This window comes from Sminthopsis crassicaudata, chromosome 3 (genome assembly GCF_048593235.1).
Source record: "Sminthopsis crassicaudata isolate SCR6 chromosome 3, ASM4859323v1, whole genome shotgun sequence".
In the NCBI taxonomy this organism is placed as follows: Eukaryota; Metazoa; Chordata; class Mammalia; order Dasyuromorphia; family Dasyuridae; genus Sminthopsis; species Sminthopsis crassicaudata.
In genome coordinates, this window is record NC_133619.1 from 509,914,453 (window position 1) to 509,932,136 (window position 17,684).

The following is a 17,684-nucleotide window of genomic DNA, read 5'->3' on the forward strand; positions in this document are numbered from 1 at the left end:
AGAGAATTTTATAAGAGAAGTGCATTAGAGTGATACAAAGAGCAGTGTTGTGAGGAGGCTTGGGGGTCTGGGAAGGAAGGAAGGACTTGATTAGCAGAGGAAAATATTTCAAAATATTGGAAGAGCTTAGAAGGAACAAGCTGGGGGAGAGTTCCTTTCACAGATGAAATTAGCTGCTCTGACAGAACACTTTGAAAGTGTATCCAATGGGAGGGAAAGTGAGCTGCAAAGAGAAAGCAAATTCTTATTAATCACCTGCCAAAATGACATCTGTCCTCCCCAAATATTCCTGGTTCTTCTTCTCATTCCGTCTGTCAAAAGATTCATATCAATTCAACATAATTTGGCAAAGATCAAATGCTTACTATGGTATTGAGGAGTAATGTTCTCAGCAATGGGGCAAATACAAAGAAAAAGCAATTATGATTCCCATTTTTAGAACAGTTAAAAATTTTATAAAGTGTTTTTACAACACTCTGTGTTCACAACATCTCTGTGAATGGGTAATGCAGACTTATTTTACTAGTTTTTACAGGTGAGGAAACTGAGATTCAGAGAGTGACGTGAACAACTTCACATATCTGGTAAGTGACAGATTGAGGATCTCCCCTTTCTGAGTATCAGTTTTATCATCTGTAAACAAGGATAATACACTTCAAAACTCAGTATATTGTGAGAAGATACTTTATAAATAGTAATGAGCAATTATAGAGCATATTATGGTTTACAAAGCTCTGTACAAATGGTCTCTCATTTAATTCTTATAACAGCCCTGAGAGGTGGTGCTCTTTTTAATAGATTTAGAAACTGAGGCTGAAAGAAATCACTTACCCCAAATCACATAGATAGTGTCTAAGGTAGGACCTGAATTTAGGTCTCCCTGACTTTAAGTCTGATACTCCCTTCCTCTGCACCTCAAGTTGTTTTACAATAAGTAACCAATCAACAAGGACGTGTCTATAGCCATACAGTTTATAGTCTTGTAAGGGAGATTAGGACCCATACAGGCTAAAATATGACTTAGAATGTGATAAACACACAAGAAACTTATCAATGTTTAAAGAAGGAATTTTTGAAAGAGAGGTTCTGGGAGAAATCAGGACAGGTTTCTTGGAAGAGATGGAGTTCAAAAGATGAATTAATAATTTGATTATGAAAAAGAAGAGGGGGGGGGCAGCTAGGTGGTGCAGTGGATAGAGCATCAGCCTTGAATTCAGGAGGACCCAAGTTCAAATGTGACACTTAACACTTCCTAGCTGTGTGACTCTGGGCAAGTCACTTAACCGCAGCCTCAAAAAAAAAAAAAAAAAAAAAAAAAGAGGGGGAAGAACTGTGTGAGAAAAGGGACAGAAGCAGGAGATAATGAAGTATATTTGATAGATTGGGAGTCATTTAATTTTAGGTAGAGTTCATAGACATTTTAAGCTGAATACTGTATAGTGTATGAAGTTGGAAAGGTACAATTATATTTTTATAAAAGCAAATGAATTTGAACTATATAACACTGAGGAAATACAGGGAAACTAAAATAAGATTTTTAACCTCCTACATTTTAAAACCTGGCAGTTTGCTCAAGGACTGGCATCTATCATGGTACTGGGCCAAATGCTGTGTATCAGAGAAGTTTTTAGCTTGTATAAAAAAATTTGAGGATGTGGTATCCACACAAGGGAAAAACTGAAAGCCCAGGTAACAATTCCTTCCAGACCTACTCATACCTACTCATACTCATCACTGCTTATGATGATGGACACTATTGAATTGTGCCCAGTCTGATCAACTGCATTGTGAAGGGAGGGCTGATCTTAATTGACCTGTAGGGTGGATGCTGTCATCAAATCCAAGTAAATCAGAGAGACCTGTGTGAGCTTAGGAGAATAGGATACATTTCCTAACCTGATTGGGAAGAGCAGAATCAGAGAATCAAAGTTGGAAGGAGCTCAAAACTTGTCTAATACAACTTACTGTATGAAATTCCTTTAGAAATTACTAGTGGTCATCTATCAGTGTCCTGTACAGCTCTACATTTATATTTCTATAATCTATCTGAACAGAACTCTAGATGAAAGGAAATTCATGTCTTTCTAAGGAAGTCCAGTTCTTTTAGACAATTCTCATTGTTGGAAAGTTTTTTCTTAACATTAAATCTAATCTAATCTAATCTAATTAATCTAATGTCTATCTATGACTTCTTCACTGGCCTTAGTTCTGCTCCCTGGGTAATCTGCCCTCTCTTTCCCAAATATTTAAAGCCTGAAATGTTTTTCAGCAAATCTTTTCTTTATCCATCTGAATAACTTCAGTTTCTTAAAATAGTTCTGATTTGGCTTATTCTAGGTCATTTTCTTCTAGAAGCAGTCCAGCTTGTTAAAATCCTTCTCAAAATGAAGTATGTAGAATTAACTGTATGGCATATTATAAATGTGGTCTTATTAGGAAAGGGGAGAAGAGTTGGACATTACTTCCCTCATCTTGATCATGGTGATGGTGGCTCATCACCGGCTTCTCTGACTTCCAGGTGTAGGAGTTGTCACTATGTCACAGTTTTCAAAGGATATGAAATTGTGGTTAGAGGCTGGTACTTGTATAGCCAAACCTGTACACAGGTTTGAGAAGGGTGGAAATTAATTATTTTTACATGCTTTCAATGAAATTAGGCAGTTAGATGCTGCAGTTAATAGAGCACTGGGCCTGGAGTCAGGAAGATCTGAATTAAAATCTGGTCTTGGATACACTTAACTAGTTGTGTGATACTAGGCAAATCACTTAACCTGTCTGTCTCATTTTTCTCATTTGTAAAATGGAAATACAACTACTTCCTAGCTCGATGAGAATCAAATGAAATAACTGTAATGTGCTTAGCATAGTGCTTGGAACATTATTATATGCACCATATAAATGTTAGCTATTATTCACAAATGCATTTAACTTTGGCCAGTGATCTTACAAATGTATATTGTTGGTCCTAAAGAGGAAATACAAAGGGTCACTTGTAAGTACAAATCTAACCCCACTAGTCAGAAAAGCAAATTAAAGAGCAAGCCTATAGAGAGTTGATCTGATATTGACCTGGTATCATCTTCCTTTACATGAAACATGCCTATGGCTATATCAAGTTTTTAGTTTGGACTCCATTCTATAATCTTCATTCAACTTTGGATTTCTATAGGATTAAGACAGAGTTTAAGATTTATTAATGTGAAAATATTTACAATTACCACTATTAGCTTATCAGAGTCTTGCCAGGGAAGCCATATGAATCTAATAAAAACCTTACAACATCTAATAAAAAAAATTAAGTTTTCAAAAAAAAAAAAGCCACTTAAATATCATATTACCTTCTATTATCTAAAAGATTTCCATGAAGAGGATGCTAGTATTGAAGGAAGAAGACTTGAATTCATATCCTTTCTTTGACATTAGCAGTATGACAAGAAACAAGCTATTTAATCTGAGCCTCAGTTTCCTCATTTGTAATATCTAGAGTTCCTTTCTCATAGAGTTAACTATCATCACTGGCTTTCAATGTTGAAAAGATTGCTACAAAGAAGAGTGCTGGTCTTAGAGGAAGGAAAACAAGAGTTCAAATTCTGCCTTTGATACTAGCTATGTGACAACAGGCAATTTATTTAATTTCTTTGAGCCTCAGTTTCTTCATCTGTAAAATGGGAACATTGATAACTTGGAGACCCTATCTTATAGGGTTATTGTAAGTGTCAGATAAGATAGATAACACCTTAAAGCACTGTATAATTACTGGCTATTATCAAAGTAAATCAGAACATTTGGGCTCAGCTTTCTGCTTCTGCTATTAATTACCCCCAAGATCCTGGACAAATCATTTTGCCTCCAGAGAGCAAAATATGATGCAGCAGAAAAAGAGTAATGATTCTGGATTCAAAGGTTTGGGTTCTAATTCCATCTGCACAGCACTGGCCTACATGACCTTGGGCAAGTGATGAAATCTCCCTGTCTTTTATCTTCCACTGTAGAGATTGGGTTTGTGATAGGTGGTCTATGAAGTCCCATTCAGCTCCAAATGTGTGACTTTACACAGCGACAGCTCAATCAGACTTTGTCGCACTGGTATCACTGCATAATGGAACAGGTCCTTCAGCAGGTTAAAGCCAAGACTGAATGAGCAGTCATCAAGGGAGCTATTGGGGAATCTGTACTTCAGACAAGAACTGGACCAGCTGCTTTCTGAGGTAGCTCCAAAATTCTCTGAGAGCCCAGGCTGACATGATAGGTACAACAGGAAGAGGGTCATCATACTAGTGCCAAATTTATAGTTTAGAAGATCCAGGTTTGAGGCTTTAATACTTACTATGTCTAGGATAGTCAGATCAAATTTCTCATCTATAAAATGGGAATAATACTATTTATACTCCCTATCAGGTAGAATTGCTAAAGAAATGCTTTGCAAACTTTTAAGAGTCACAGAAAGCTTTGAATACCTGCTAAGGAAAAAGGGATAAGTATGATAGCTTGGAAATGCAAAATTAGATAAAAAAGAGAAATAAGGTCTTTTCATATCCTATGTTTTTTTTTTTTCCCCTGGACTTATCTTGACCAGTAAAGGTCCTGGTCTAGAGAAATACAAATTAAGTTGTTGGGCTAAGATTCATTTATGGCAAAGGTCCCAGACTCTCTCCAACCCACAGCCAGGGACAACTACACAACATGAATGAATAGAAGATACCACGCCCCAGTAATGGGAAGGCCTCAATCATGGCCCAGAGTCCTTGGTCCAGTAAAAAAGATTAAAACAAAAACAAAAACAACCTTCCCATTTTCCTGAGCCAAGTTGGCTACTAATTTGAGTCTGTAGGAGCCGAGTAAAAAAAAAAAAAAAACAAAACAAAAAAACCAGCCACCCACTTACATCATTATAGCTAATAGTGATTTAGAAATAAATCTGACATAAAATCTTCCCACAGACATTCAAAGTCAACAAATGTACACCCACATGGCAGTTTCATCTTTCATCATGCAAATGTTCTCCCAACAGGAAAACAAACTAAATGTGAAGATGACGAACCTTCCAGGAATTCTAATTTTGATCTTTGATTTTTCCAGTAAGACTACTGATAACTGAATGGTATGGGAGGAAAAAAGAAGTAGTAAAAAGAACAAGAGTTACTTGTTACTAATTGGTGAGAGATAGTGGGCAAATTACCTCTCTGGGTCTCGTCCATCAAAATGGTGCTTAATGGATTCCATATCCAATGAGCCCATGAGATCACCTGGTTTAACCTACCCTGAGCTAGCTGAATTCCAAGGCTCTAAGAGGACACAGGTCCCACAGCTGGACTCAGACCTATAGTGGCTTTGTCAGACTACTATACTACTGTTTCTCCTAATACCACATGACCTAGAGGACCAAAGAAAATACTGTATGTAAAAGTGCTTTGAAAAATGAAATGTTCAAGTTTTTTCAGGATCTCAAAATTAACAAAATACTTTTAAAAATAAATCAGGCAATTTATTTTTGTACACAGAAGAGAAGCAGCACAGTGTAGGAATGTGATGGATTTGAAAGCATAGATTCAAATTTTTAATATCTCTCACTGAGGATTACTATAAAGTTCAAATGAGATAATGAATGTAATATGCTTTCTAATCCTTAAAGACTACTATTAGAGTATGGGGGGGGGGGTATGGGAATAGAATGCTGGATTTGGAATTAGAAGACCCATGTTCAAAGTCCACATGTGATTTGGACTTGACTAGCTCTTGGGCAAATTGTTGAATATTTCTGAGTGTTTATGATTTGTGTTAATGGATCTGATGAGATCCTGGATAACTAGGTGGGGTTGGCAGAGAAAGCCTGAAGTAATGATACTTCAGGGCAGGAAGGGCACTGATGGGGATCAGCTCAACCTTACAGTCCCACCTCTCTGTGGAGGTCTTGGGTAACTCCACCTTACTGTATCCAGTCAGAAAGCCAAGTTAGGTCAAATCTCAAGGTTAAATTTTCCCGATAAATCTACCCCTGGCCCAAGTCATTTTTGCTGAATCCATTTGGATTAGGCTGCCATGGTGTTCATTCTCCTCCTCCCTCATGCCTTGTGGTGTTATAGGTAACTAACACTTTTAGGGTGCTAAACGGCTCTATAGATTCAGCCTGCCTGTCAGTGACATACTTCTACTTCATGATGTAATTAATGCCTTTCTCCTGGTTACCTAGGGAACTTGTCTTTTCCATTGTTAAAACCCCTTTCCTTGCCAACTATATACTCTCCTAAATCTATTTCACTTTTTTTGTCTCTTTATTTTGTCTGTAAACATTTTGTCTCTTTTCATAAATAAACCTATCTTTTGTAAAGAGAATGGCCATTATGAATCTGTCACATGACTTAACCCCAACATTTTGCACCATTTGCTCTTAATCTCATCTGGTGCTGAACTTCAAACTCATCAAATCTATGATCAACAAGGCCTTGTCACGTTCTCATCCTCACTATCCAAGGCTGTGTGCCGGAAGCCAGGACTCCAACCAGCCTCTGGGGCTCCCCCTCTTGTCCCCGGGCTGTCTCTGCTCTCTGAGTGTGATTGCTCTCTACTTGCAACCTTTATCACAGAAGTCATTCAGACCCTGTGTTACATCCTTCATTTCACTCACTTCTAAGAGAGATCAGCAACACGAGTGAGCATGGCTGGTTATACATAATCTGAGTGAAAAGCCACCTCCTATTGATGAGTGGTAACAACTACAGCTTCCATTCTCACAGACTTTGGTTCACAAAGTACTTCCCTCTGAATAATCATACCAGAAAAGTGGTATGAAGATTGTTTTTTGTTTTTTATAGATGAGAGAAAATCTAGTTAGAGAAGTGATTATAATTATTCATACTAACAATTAAGGAGAATTGCTGCCACTCAGAGAATGCATAGTGCCAAGGATAGGAGGTTGGGTTTTGGATTTCTCAGGGGTATGGGAGGCAAGTTTTTTAAATTTTAAAGCATTAGTCAAACAAGAGCTACTACTACGTATTACTACAGTGCTCCAAATTTTGTATAACATTTTACCAAAGTGAAAGGAAAAGAAGGGAGGGGAGGGAAGAGAATGCTAATAATACTATTATCCATGTTTACAAATGAGAAACAGAGGTTTAATGGAACTTGAAGCCTATCAGTCTTCATTATCCTGAGGCTCTCTTTAACTTTTCCCTAACCCTGCCTATTAAGCATGTGGGCACAACACAACAGCAACAGCAGCAGCTAGTAAGAAGACCAGTCAATAATGGAAACAAAAAACAGTACCAAGTGCAAGGAGCCATTATTGGCCACTGCAGGAAGGCTGGCCCATCGCTCATTCTCCAATTCCTCCATTACTTGGTTCATTGCACTCTTCAGCCATGTGTCTACAGAAACCCCAATTTGTTTCAGGAGGTCTAGGCGTGCTTCAGCTTTCAGCTTAATAATCTATGGAGACAAATGGAGAGAAAAGAATTAGAAAATGGAGCAATTACTTTGTTTTTGTTTGATGTCAATTTATAATCCTTCCTAACTGCCTTTTATTTAATGATAGTGCATTCATTTTGTATATATTTACTGTGCATATAATTTATATTTGTACTTTTTGTCTCTTCTGATAAAATGTCCCAAAACTTAGCATAGTGCCTGGCATATGGTAATTACTTAATAAATGCTTCTTGATTAAACTGATTGGTTTATCACCCAGTGAAGCAATCCTTGTGGAGACATGACCCATCAGTTGCTTTTGCAGGTGTTGTGGTCACTGCCTCCTCCAGAAATGAAATAAGACCCAGAAATAAGTTCTTCCACCAAAGTCTTTGGCACTGTCAAAGATTCAATATCTGAAACTATTTTTATCAGTGGAAAAAACACTAGAAAAGAGGTGTTATCATCTGTATTGTACCTTAAGGACCATTGGGAATTTCCATTTGCCTTGTAGCTGAACCCCAGTGTCTGCATTCTCACTCACTCTGTTTCTTTTTGTATCTTTAGTGCTTCATAAAGCATTTTGTACATAATAAATTAGCACTTAATAAATGCTTCTTTCACATATCACTTTCTGGTCTACTAATCAGAGAACACACACAGAGTACACACAGACATTAGGGCTCCTCTTTGGCAAGGAAAACAGTAATAGTAGTTTACATTTCCATAGTGCTTCAAGTTTCAACACCCTTTCCTAACAACATTTCACTAAAGCAAGTAGTCTAAGTGTGACAATCCCCTTCTAACACAGTGTGAAGCTGAGACTTCAAGAAATCTAGTGATTTATGTAAGACCACAAAGCTATTAACTACCAGAATTAGGAGTTAATCATAGGTCTTTTATTTCCAAGTTCAATGTTCAGTTTCCAACTGCTAGAATTTAGATGAAGCAAGAACTCGTGAAGCTTCTAGAATGTAATGACAGCAAGATCCTGTTTTTTTCATGGGTCTTTCTCAATCTCTGCAATGTGCAATTTTGTTGACTCCTCTCTCCTCCTGGATTCTCTTTCCCAGGGTTTTCTTGACATTTTTATCTCTTGTTTCTCCTCCCACCTGTCTGGACACTCCTTAGTCAGTGTCTTTTGCTGAACCAACATCCACAAAATACTTGCTTACTGTTGGCACATCCCAAGACTCTGTTGTGTCCTTTTCTGTTTTTCACCATCATACATGGTGACCTTAATCATCTCTTAGTTTTAGTTATCATCTCTGTGAAGATAAATTCTCATTCTCTCACTCTTCTTCCCTCCCCTTTAGTTTTAGTCCCATACCACCAACTGCTAATACAAAATAGTAACCCAGGGTAAATATTATATGTAAGTGCATATGAAAGCTGGAAGGGAACTCAGAGACCATGCAATCCAATGTACATATGAAATATAAACCTCCTCTCTGAAACCTTTAGAGAAATAAATACATATGGGATTCAGACTCTGAATATATACATATTCATAACATAAATATATACATTAATAAATACATATGGGATTCCTGACTCATTCCTTAGCTAGACAATCTTCATTTGGTTTCATCTGTAGTGGAATGGCCTAATTCATATCAAATACTATATTCCAGAAAATTAATGGATAGTGTTTGGGCATGAATGGAGGTAAGGCTAAGGGCCATAAAAGGATATGTTGGCCTCTTATTCCCCAGGGACCTTGAGTATTAAACTATGCCCAAGGAACACTGTTAGTTTAAGGAATCTGGAAGAAAAGTATTTTTTAGCTCCTTTTTATCCAAGAAAAGTCTTTTTTTTTCTCTAATAAGTCCATATGACAGGATGTTTTAGTTTAAAATTATTTTTTGAATTTTTTTAGAATGTCATTTACTTTTAATAATGCTTTTCTTAATTGCCCTTTTTTTCTTTCTGATCTTAATTTTATTAATACTTGTCACCATTATGTAAATGTTGTTCAGCTTCACTGGCCTTCTCCCACTCATTTGGTAAGAGATTTTTCTTTCTCAGAATGCAAAAAGAAACCTGTTTATATATTCCTTTATATTTCATGTTCTAGTTTGCTTTTGTTGTTATTGTCATAGTGTGCGTTATTTTTCTTACTGGAGCCAAAGTCCCATTAGAGTAGGAACCCTAACTTATTTATTTATCTTTATAATGATGTTATAAGGACTCATTTACACAGAACTTAAAGGTTTACAAAAATACTTTAAGCAACAACCCAGGGAGGTTGAGAGTGCAAAAAAAAATTATTAACCCTATTTTAGAGAATAGAAAACTTAAAATTTGGAAAAGTAAAGTCACCTCAGAATGATAATTAAAATTTACAAAGGGTGGCACAAAAATTATCTCGAATCCTCAAAGTAATCCTATCAGCTAAGTGCTACAAGTACTCATTTAGTAGCAGAGGAAATAGGCTCAGAATAGTTGAATTAGGGTTAGATCTTATAGAGGACTGCACTTTCAATAAGACTTGCTTTTTTTTTCTTTTATTATTCTTTTTAAAAGTTTTCAATAGTATTTCATTTTTCCAAATACATGTCAAGTAGTTTTCAGCATTTATTTTTGTAAGACTATTGTATTCCAAATTGTTTTTCTCTCTCTCCCTTATTTCCCTCCTCCCCAAAACAGCAAGCAATTGATATAGGTTAAACATGTGCAACTCTTTTATCTTTTAAATATATTTTCATATTTGTAAGACTTCTTTTCTTCAGGCTAAACATTTCTAGTTTCTTCAACCACTTTTTGAATAGTATGAGTTTGAGGCCTTTCATCACCTTAGTTTTTCTCCTCTGTTATATTCTGCAGTTTAACAATGATCTTCTTAATACATTAAGGCAACCTCAAGGTAAATGAAATAAGGGGAAAAAAGGCAACAAGGGAATGAATACAAGGAAAGGACACTAGGATATTCATGGCAGCATCCGAAGGAGAAATGGTAATTAGGAATTGTGAATTTCTGGGGGAATTATTGAATAGGACATTTCAAGATCATTATTTATGTTTGGTATGGGGAAGACTTAGGCAAACCATGCCAGCTGTCTTCAAGTACAGGAAGGGCTGTCATGTGGAAGAGGGATGAGTTTGGTTCTATTTAGCTTTGGACTGGGTTTCTTATCCCTTTAGCAGTCTGGGAAGCCTATGGACCACTTCATAGAATAAATAATTAAAGGAAATATAAAATTTCAGTTAGAGATTAGTGAAAATAAAGATGTGATTCCCCCCCCCCTTCAAGTTCTTGGATCCCCTGAAGCTTAGTCATAGATTGAATCCATGTACCACAGCTAAAGAAACTGCTTTAGATGAATAAAGGAAGTAAACAGAATTACTGTGGGCAGAACACTGAATTTGGAATTGGAGGACTAGGTTCAAATCTCAGCTCTGTTACTACCTGTGTAACCTTAGGCAAATAACCTGTGGCCCACAACTAAAGCTTTGGGTTTTTTTTTATATGCCAAGTTCAATCATGCAAGTTTCTCATATAATCTTTCTCACTCAGAGTTGCCCTAGCAATATCAGAATCTGGCTTGCTTCTTCCCTCCATTTACCCCTGGGAACATAAAAATTTGGCTGGTGTCTAAGTCTCCATAGAAAAAAGTAAAGCTCTCATATAAACACTTAGACTAACATAACAATGAATATAGGCCAGGTTTTATTTAGCCCATAAAACATGTGAAGGACTTGTACCTGAGCACACAAAGAATCAAGAAAAATCTGCTTCCCTCTCTAGATACCCCAGGGATCTAATACAAATCTCTAGACTTCTGCTTCTACCTCAGGGTTGAGTCTACCCTGTGAAGGGAAAGAATGTAGGGGGTCTGGAAAGCCAAATGACCTGTTCCCTGTAGTGAATTTTACTGAATTGCACCCCTTTTGTATTCCCCTGAGATTAATTTGAGGATTGTAAAGAGTCAAACTTCTCACCTGGGGAACTCTTGCTCTCAGAGGAGGCCACAATAGGGGGAGAGGTTTTTCCAAGTCACAAACTTGAGTAACTATGTGCAAGTCTTCTTACCTCTTTGAGCCTTACTTCTTACTTTCTTTCTTTGAAAAAAGGAGGTGGTTGGATTAGAGAGCCAGTATTGTGGAGGGGGGCACTGAGTGCTGAACCTGTAGTCAGGAAGATCTAGGTCCTGTTCAGCTTCTGATGCTTTTTAAGTATGTGACTTAAGAAAGTAAGTAAGTAAGTAACAAGTTCACTTAGCCTCCCTGAGATTCTGTTTTCTCATTTCTAAAATAACAATAATAAAGCCTGTAATTTCAAGGTCATAGCACTGTTGTGTTAGGTTAAACTCAAAATATATGTAAAGTGCCCTGAAAACTTGAAAGCTGGTTTCTACTTGCTACTGTTATTGAAGTGAGTTGGGGTCCCTTTAAGAAACTGTATTTCCTATTGATCTGTGATTCCTTTCAGATTCTCATCACTTCCTGGCTGAGGCATATCCTCCCCAGACAAGTTGTTTTTCCAGGATGTCAGAGCCTTTGATTCAATTACAAATCCTGGTCAAAAGCATCCCTTTGAATTCCAATAGGAGATCCGGGCTTTCCCAGCCCCCACTGGATCTGAGCCAACTTAGGCTCTTCCAGCCCCCACTGGTTCTGATCTGCTCGGGTTGTCCCAGCCCTCATTCTGACTTGCTTGGGCCTCCCAGCTCTGGCTTCCCAACTCCCACTAAGATACCCAATATAATAAATGTCCATCGACTAAAGTCTTTGCAGATGGACCTCGGTGGCTCCCTTTATTGCCAGGACCTTTTGGCCACTGAGAACTGCATTCTCAGTCTAAAATTCCATTTTCCATAGAACTGCCACTATAGAAGTCAGCCTCTGGTTAAAGTGATTTCTATCTAACAATAAACTTTCATTTTGCAACTAATATTTGGGAATGAGTGAATTCTTTCACTCCTAGAACCTGCTGATTTAAAGAGGATTTTTGATAACTTTCTTATAGCCACTAACCTCTAGACCACTCTACACCTCATCATTATCACTGTCATTATTATATGATTTCTAATATCCTTTCCAACTATAAATTTATGATGACCTTGGCTATGCAGTCAAGATAGTAAAGTAAGGGGTTAGCATAGAAGCAGTTTTTTATATAACCATCAAAAAAAGAAACGATAAAAAAGAAAGGATTAAAAAAAACCCACATGAAAATAAAAAATAAGAAAAGTAAGGAATACAAATAAGATAAAAATTTTAAAAAATTAATTGCAATAGAACCAACTAAAAAATCAGAAGTGATGGATGAAAAATGAAACCATGCAAGAACATCAAGAGAAGACTTCAAATAGATGAATAACAAATTCAAATAGGTTGAATAAGAATAAATATTAAAGAGAAAGTCATAAACAAAACAAAGATCTCTAAGCAAAACAAAACAGAAACCATGGGAAAGAAATTAAATTACAATTTAGAATTGCTTTAAAAAGATCATCAAGGAATAATGAAAAAATGAGCAACATAGAGAATATAATAGAAAACCTGATCCTATAATATTTCTTTTTTAAAAATTTTAATTTGGGGGAAGTTACATTTTAAGTTATTTTTCTGGAGTTTCTTTTTTTACATCTTCCTTCATAGGTCCTTTACAGTTGACTTGAGTAGTCATAATACTTAGAATAAGTTGGCTGTTCACAATTATTCTTTGAATGATATTGTTGTTATTGTATACAAAATTCTCTTGGTTCTGCTCATTTCACTTTTCATTTCATGCAAGTCTTTCCATGTTTTTCTAGAAATTATCACTTCTTACCACACAGTAGTGTTTCATTACAATCATATACTTCAATTTGTTTAGACATTCCCCAATTGATGAAAATTCCCTTACTTTGCAGTTCTTTGCCATCACAAAGAGAGCTGCTTTAAATATTTTAGAAATCACTTTGGGAAACAGAACACATCTAATAGTAGTATTGCTGGGTCAAAGGGCATAATATAGTTTTATAACTCTTTGGGCATAATTGCAGATTGGTCTTCAAAATGGTCCACCAACAGTGTATTAATGTCAGATAGGAGATGATATATTAAAGTTGTTTTGATTTGCTTTTTTTAATCAGTAATTATTGAGAACATATTTCCATATATGTATAGTCTTGATTTCTTCATTGAAAAACTGCCTGTTCCTATCCTTTGACAATTGGGAATGATGCATGTTTTGATAAAGTTCTTTATATATTTGAGATGTGAGATCTTTATAGAAGAAACTTTTTATAACATTTCCCCCCCAATTTTCTGCTTTTCTTCAAATCTTGGCTACATTGGTTTTTTTCTGTACAAAATCTTATATTTTCTTTTGTCATACATATGCAATCATTTTAAACATTTCCACATTAGTCATTTTGTGAAAGAAAAATCAATATAAAAGGGAAAAACCACAAGAAAAGGCAAACAACAACAACAAAAGGTGAAAAATAAGTATACTTTGATTTGCATTTAGTCTCCATAGTTCTGCCTCTGGATGCAGCTGTCATTTTCTATACCAAATCTATTGGAATTGTTTTGGATCAATGCATTGCTCAGAAAAGCCAAATCTGTCATAGTTGATCATCATGTAATCTTGCTGTTATTATGTATAATTTTCTCCTGGTTCTGCTCACTTAAATCAGTATCAGTTCATACAAGTCTTTCCAGGTTTTCCTGAAATCAGCCTGCCCATCATTTCTTATAGAACAATAATATTCCATTATATTCATATAGCATAAATTATCCAGCCATGCCCCAGTTGATGGGCAGCCATTCATTTTTTAATTCTTTGCTACCACAAAAGAGCTGCTACAAACATTTTTGCATGTGTGGGTCCTTTCCTTTCTTCTATGACCTCTTGGGAATACCAACCCAGTAGTAACACTGCTGGATCAAAGATTGTGCACAGACAATTTTCAGATGAAGAAATTAAAGCTATCTATAGTCATATGAAAAAATGCTCTAAATCGCTACTGATTAGAGAAATGCAAACTCTAAAGTACTATATCACACCTATTAGTTTGGTTAAGATGACAGGAAAAGATAATGATGAATGGTGAAGGGGATGTGGGAAAACTAGGAAACTAATGTATTGTTGGTAGAATTGTGAACTGATCCAGCCACTCTGGAGAACAGTTGGAACTATGTATAAAGGGCTATAAAACCTTTTAAATTTAATATAATCAAAATTATACATTTTACATCTCACCATGTTCTCTATCTCTTGTTTATTCATAAATTCTTCTCCTATCCACAAGTCTGTAGGGAAAATGTTTCATATTTTTCTAGTTTTCTTATGATATAAAAATAAATAAATAAATTTAAATCCTGAGTCATGTATATATTTTATTTTTATCTTGGTAAATAGTGTTGGATATTAATCTATACAAAATTTCTGCCAGATTGCTTTTCAGTTTTTCCAACAATTTTTAATATAGAGTAGATTTTTATCCCCAAAGCTTAAATTTTTATGCTTGTCAAACACAAGGTTATTATAATAAATTGCTACTGTGTATTCTATGTCTACTTTGTTCCACCTTTCTATTTCATAGCACTCAGTACAGATAAGTTTTGATAGTTATTGCCTTATAATATAGTTTAATATATGGTATTCCTAAATCTCCTAATTATAATTACAATCCTAATTATAAAACACTTTTTGTAAAAATAAAGTCATCTTTAAATAATTGCAGAAATATTAATTGTTCATGATGGGGCAGAACTAATATAATAAAAATGACAGTTCTACCCTAAATGAATTTTCTTATTCAGTGCCATCCCAGTTAAATTATCAAAAAAAATTACTTTGAGCTAAAAAAATAAGTAGTTCATTTGGTAAAAATAAATGGTCAAGAATATCAAAGGAATTCATGAAAAAATACACCGATACATTGTTGGTGTAACTGTGAATGGATCCAACCATTCTGGAGAGCAATTTGGAATTATGATCAAAAAGTTATCAAACTGTGCATACGCTTTAATCCAGCAGTGTTTCTACTGGGCTAATATCCCAAAGAGATTTTTAAAAAAGGGAAAGGGACCCGTATATGCAGAAATATTCATGGCAGCCCTTTTTGTATGGTTAGAAACTGGAAATTAAATGGATTCCCATCATTTGGAGAATGGCTGAATAAACTGTGGTATGTGAATGTTATGGAATATTATTGTTTGGTAAGAAATGACCAACAGGTTGATTTCAGAAAGACCTGGAGAGACTTATATGAAGCTAAGTGAAATGAACAGAACTAGGAGATAATTATACACTTCAACAACAATACTATATGATGATCAAATCTGATGGAAGTAGCTCTCTTCAACAATGAGATGATCCAATTCAGTTCCAATTGTTAAGTAATGAAAAGAATCAACTACACCCAGTGAAAGAACTATGGGAAATGAGTGTGGACCACAACATAGCATTTACATTCTTATCTGTTATTATTTGCTTACATTTTATTTTTCCTTCTCAGGTTATTTTTACATTCTTTCTAAATCCAATTTTTCTTGTGCAGTAAGATACCTGTATAAATATGTGTATACACACACACACACACACACACACACACACACACACACATATATATATATATATAATTTAACATATACTTTAACATATTTAACATGTATTTTGTAAATAAAAAGCTATAATAAAAAAAGAAAAATAATGGGCTTCCTTGTTTACTCCTTAGCTTGCTGGGAAGGCTTACTACAGGGCTGGTGCTCTATATATTGTATCACCTAAATGTTCTCTCCTCCCTGAGTGTTTTTAAATGGGAACAAATGTTATATTTTGTCAAAAGCCTTTTCTGCATCTACTGATATATGATTTTTGTTACTTCTGTTACTGAAATAATCAATTATGTTAATATTTTTCCTTATGTAAAGCATCCCTGTATTGATCACCATGTATAATCTTTATACTATATGCTGTAGTCTCCTGATCAGTAGTTTATTTAGAATTTCAGCATCTATATTAAGGAAATTAGTCTATAACTTCTTTCTCTGTTTTTTCTCTTTCTGGTTTAGGTATCTGCATTACATTTATTTCATAAAAGGAGTTTGGGTAGGACTCATTCTTTGTTTATTATTTCAAATAATTTAATATTGGAATTAGTTGATCTTTAAATGTTTGGTAGAAGTCACTTGTATTTCATTGGATCCTGATTTTTTTTTCCCCTTAGGAAACTCACTGATGACCTATTCTATTTCTTTTTTTAAACTAAGATATTTAGATATTATATTCTTCTATTAACCTAGTAATTTATATTTTTGTAAATATTCTTCCATTTCATTTAAATAGTATAATTTATTGGCATATAATTGGGCAAAATAACTCCTAATAATTGATTTTATTTCATCTTCATTAATGATATATTTATCCTTTTCATTTTTGATACTAGTACTTGGTTTTCTTCTCTCTTTTTGTGGGATATTAACCAATGGTTTTCTTTTTTATTGTTGTCTCACATTACAAAATCAACATCTAGTTTTATTTATTAATTCAATTATTTTATTTTATTCAATTTTATTAATGTCACCTTTAATTTTTAGGATTTCCAATTTGGTGTTTAATTGGGAAATTTTAATTTGCTCTTTCTCTAATCTTTTAAGTTGCATATCCAATTTAATGGCCTGCTCTTTCTCTATTTTATTGATGTAAGCATTTAGAGATATAAAATTTCCTCGGATTACTGGTTTTGCTGCACTTCATAGGTTTTGATATGTTATTTTATTATCATTCTCTTTAATAAAATTATTTATGGTTTCTATGACTTGTTTGTTAACTGATTTTTAAAAGATTAGGTTATTTGGTTTCCAGATAATTTTTAAACTGTGTTTCCATGATCCCTTGTTAAATATAATTTTTATTGCATTATGAGCTAAAAAGAACTCATTTAACATTTTTGTTTTTCTGTATTTAACTATATAAATTTGCATGTCCTAGTATAAGATGAATTTATGTAAAGGCACCATATGCCATTGAGAAAATGGTATATTACTTTCTGTTTCCTTTAATTTTCTCCAGATATCTATCATATCTGGCTTAACTAAGATTCTATTCATTGCTTTGTCTTCTTCTTTATTTATTTATTTTTAGTTAGATTTATCTAGTTCTGGGAGGGGAAGACTGAGATCCCCCACTACTATAGTTTTGCAATCTATTTCTCTCTGTAATGCATTCAGTTTTTCTTTAAAAATGTGATCACTATAGTATTTGTTGCATCTAAGTTTAGTATTGATATTATTTTTTTATATATAGTACCTTTTATCATAACATACTTTCTCTATTT

General features: G+C 34.7%; 1 protein-coding gene across 3 annotated transcripts in view; it reads right to left on the reverse strand.

The window, feature by feature from the left end:
- FCHSD2 (FCH and double SH3 domains 2) overlaps nucleotides 1-17,684 on the reverse strand; it is a 372,664-nt gene that overhangs the window by 41,389 nt on the left and 313,591 nt on the right. For all 3 annotated transcript variants that reach the window (XM_074304006.1, XM_074304004.1, XM_074304007.1), the window contains one exon: nucleotides 7,267-7,428. In XM_074304006.1, the coding sequence (XP_074160107.1) occupies nucleotides 7,267-7,428 (162 nt within the window). The remainder of the gene's footprint in view (nucleotides 1-7,266; nucleotides 7,429-17,684) is intronic.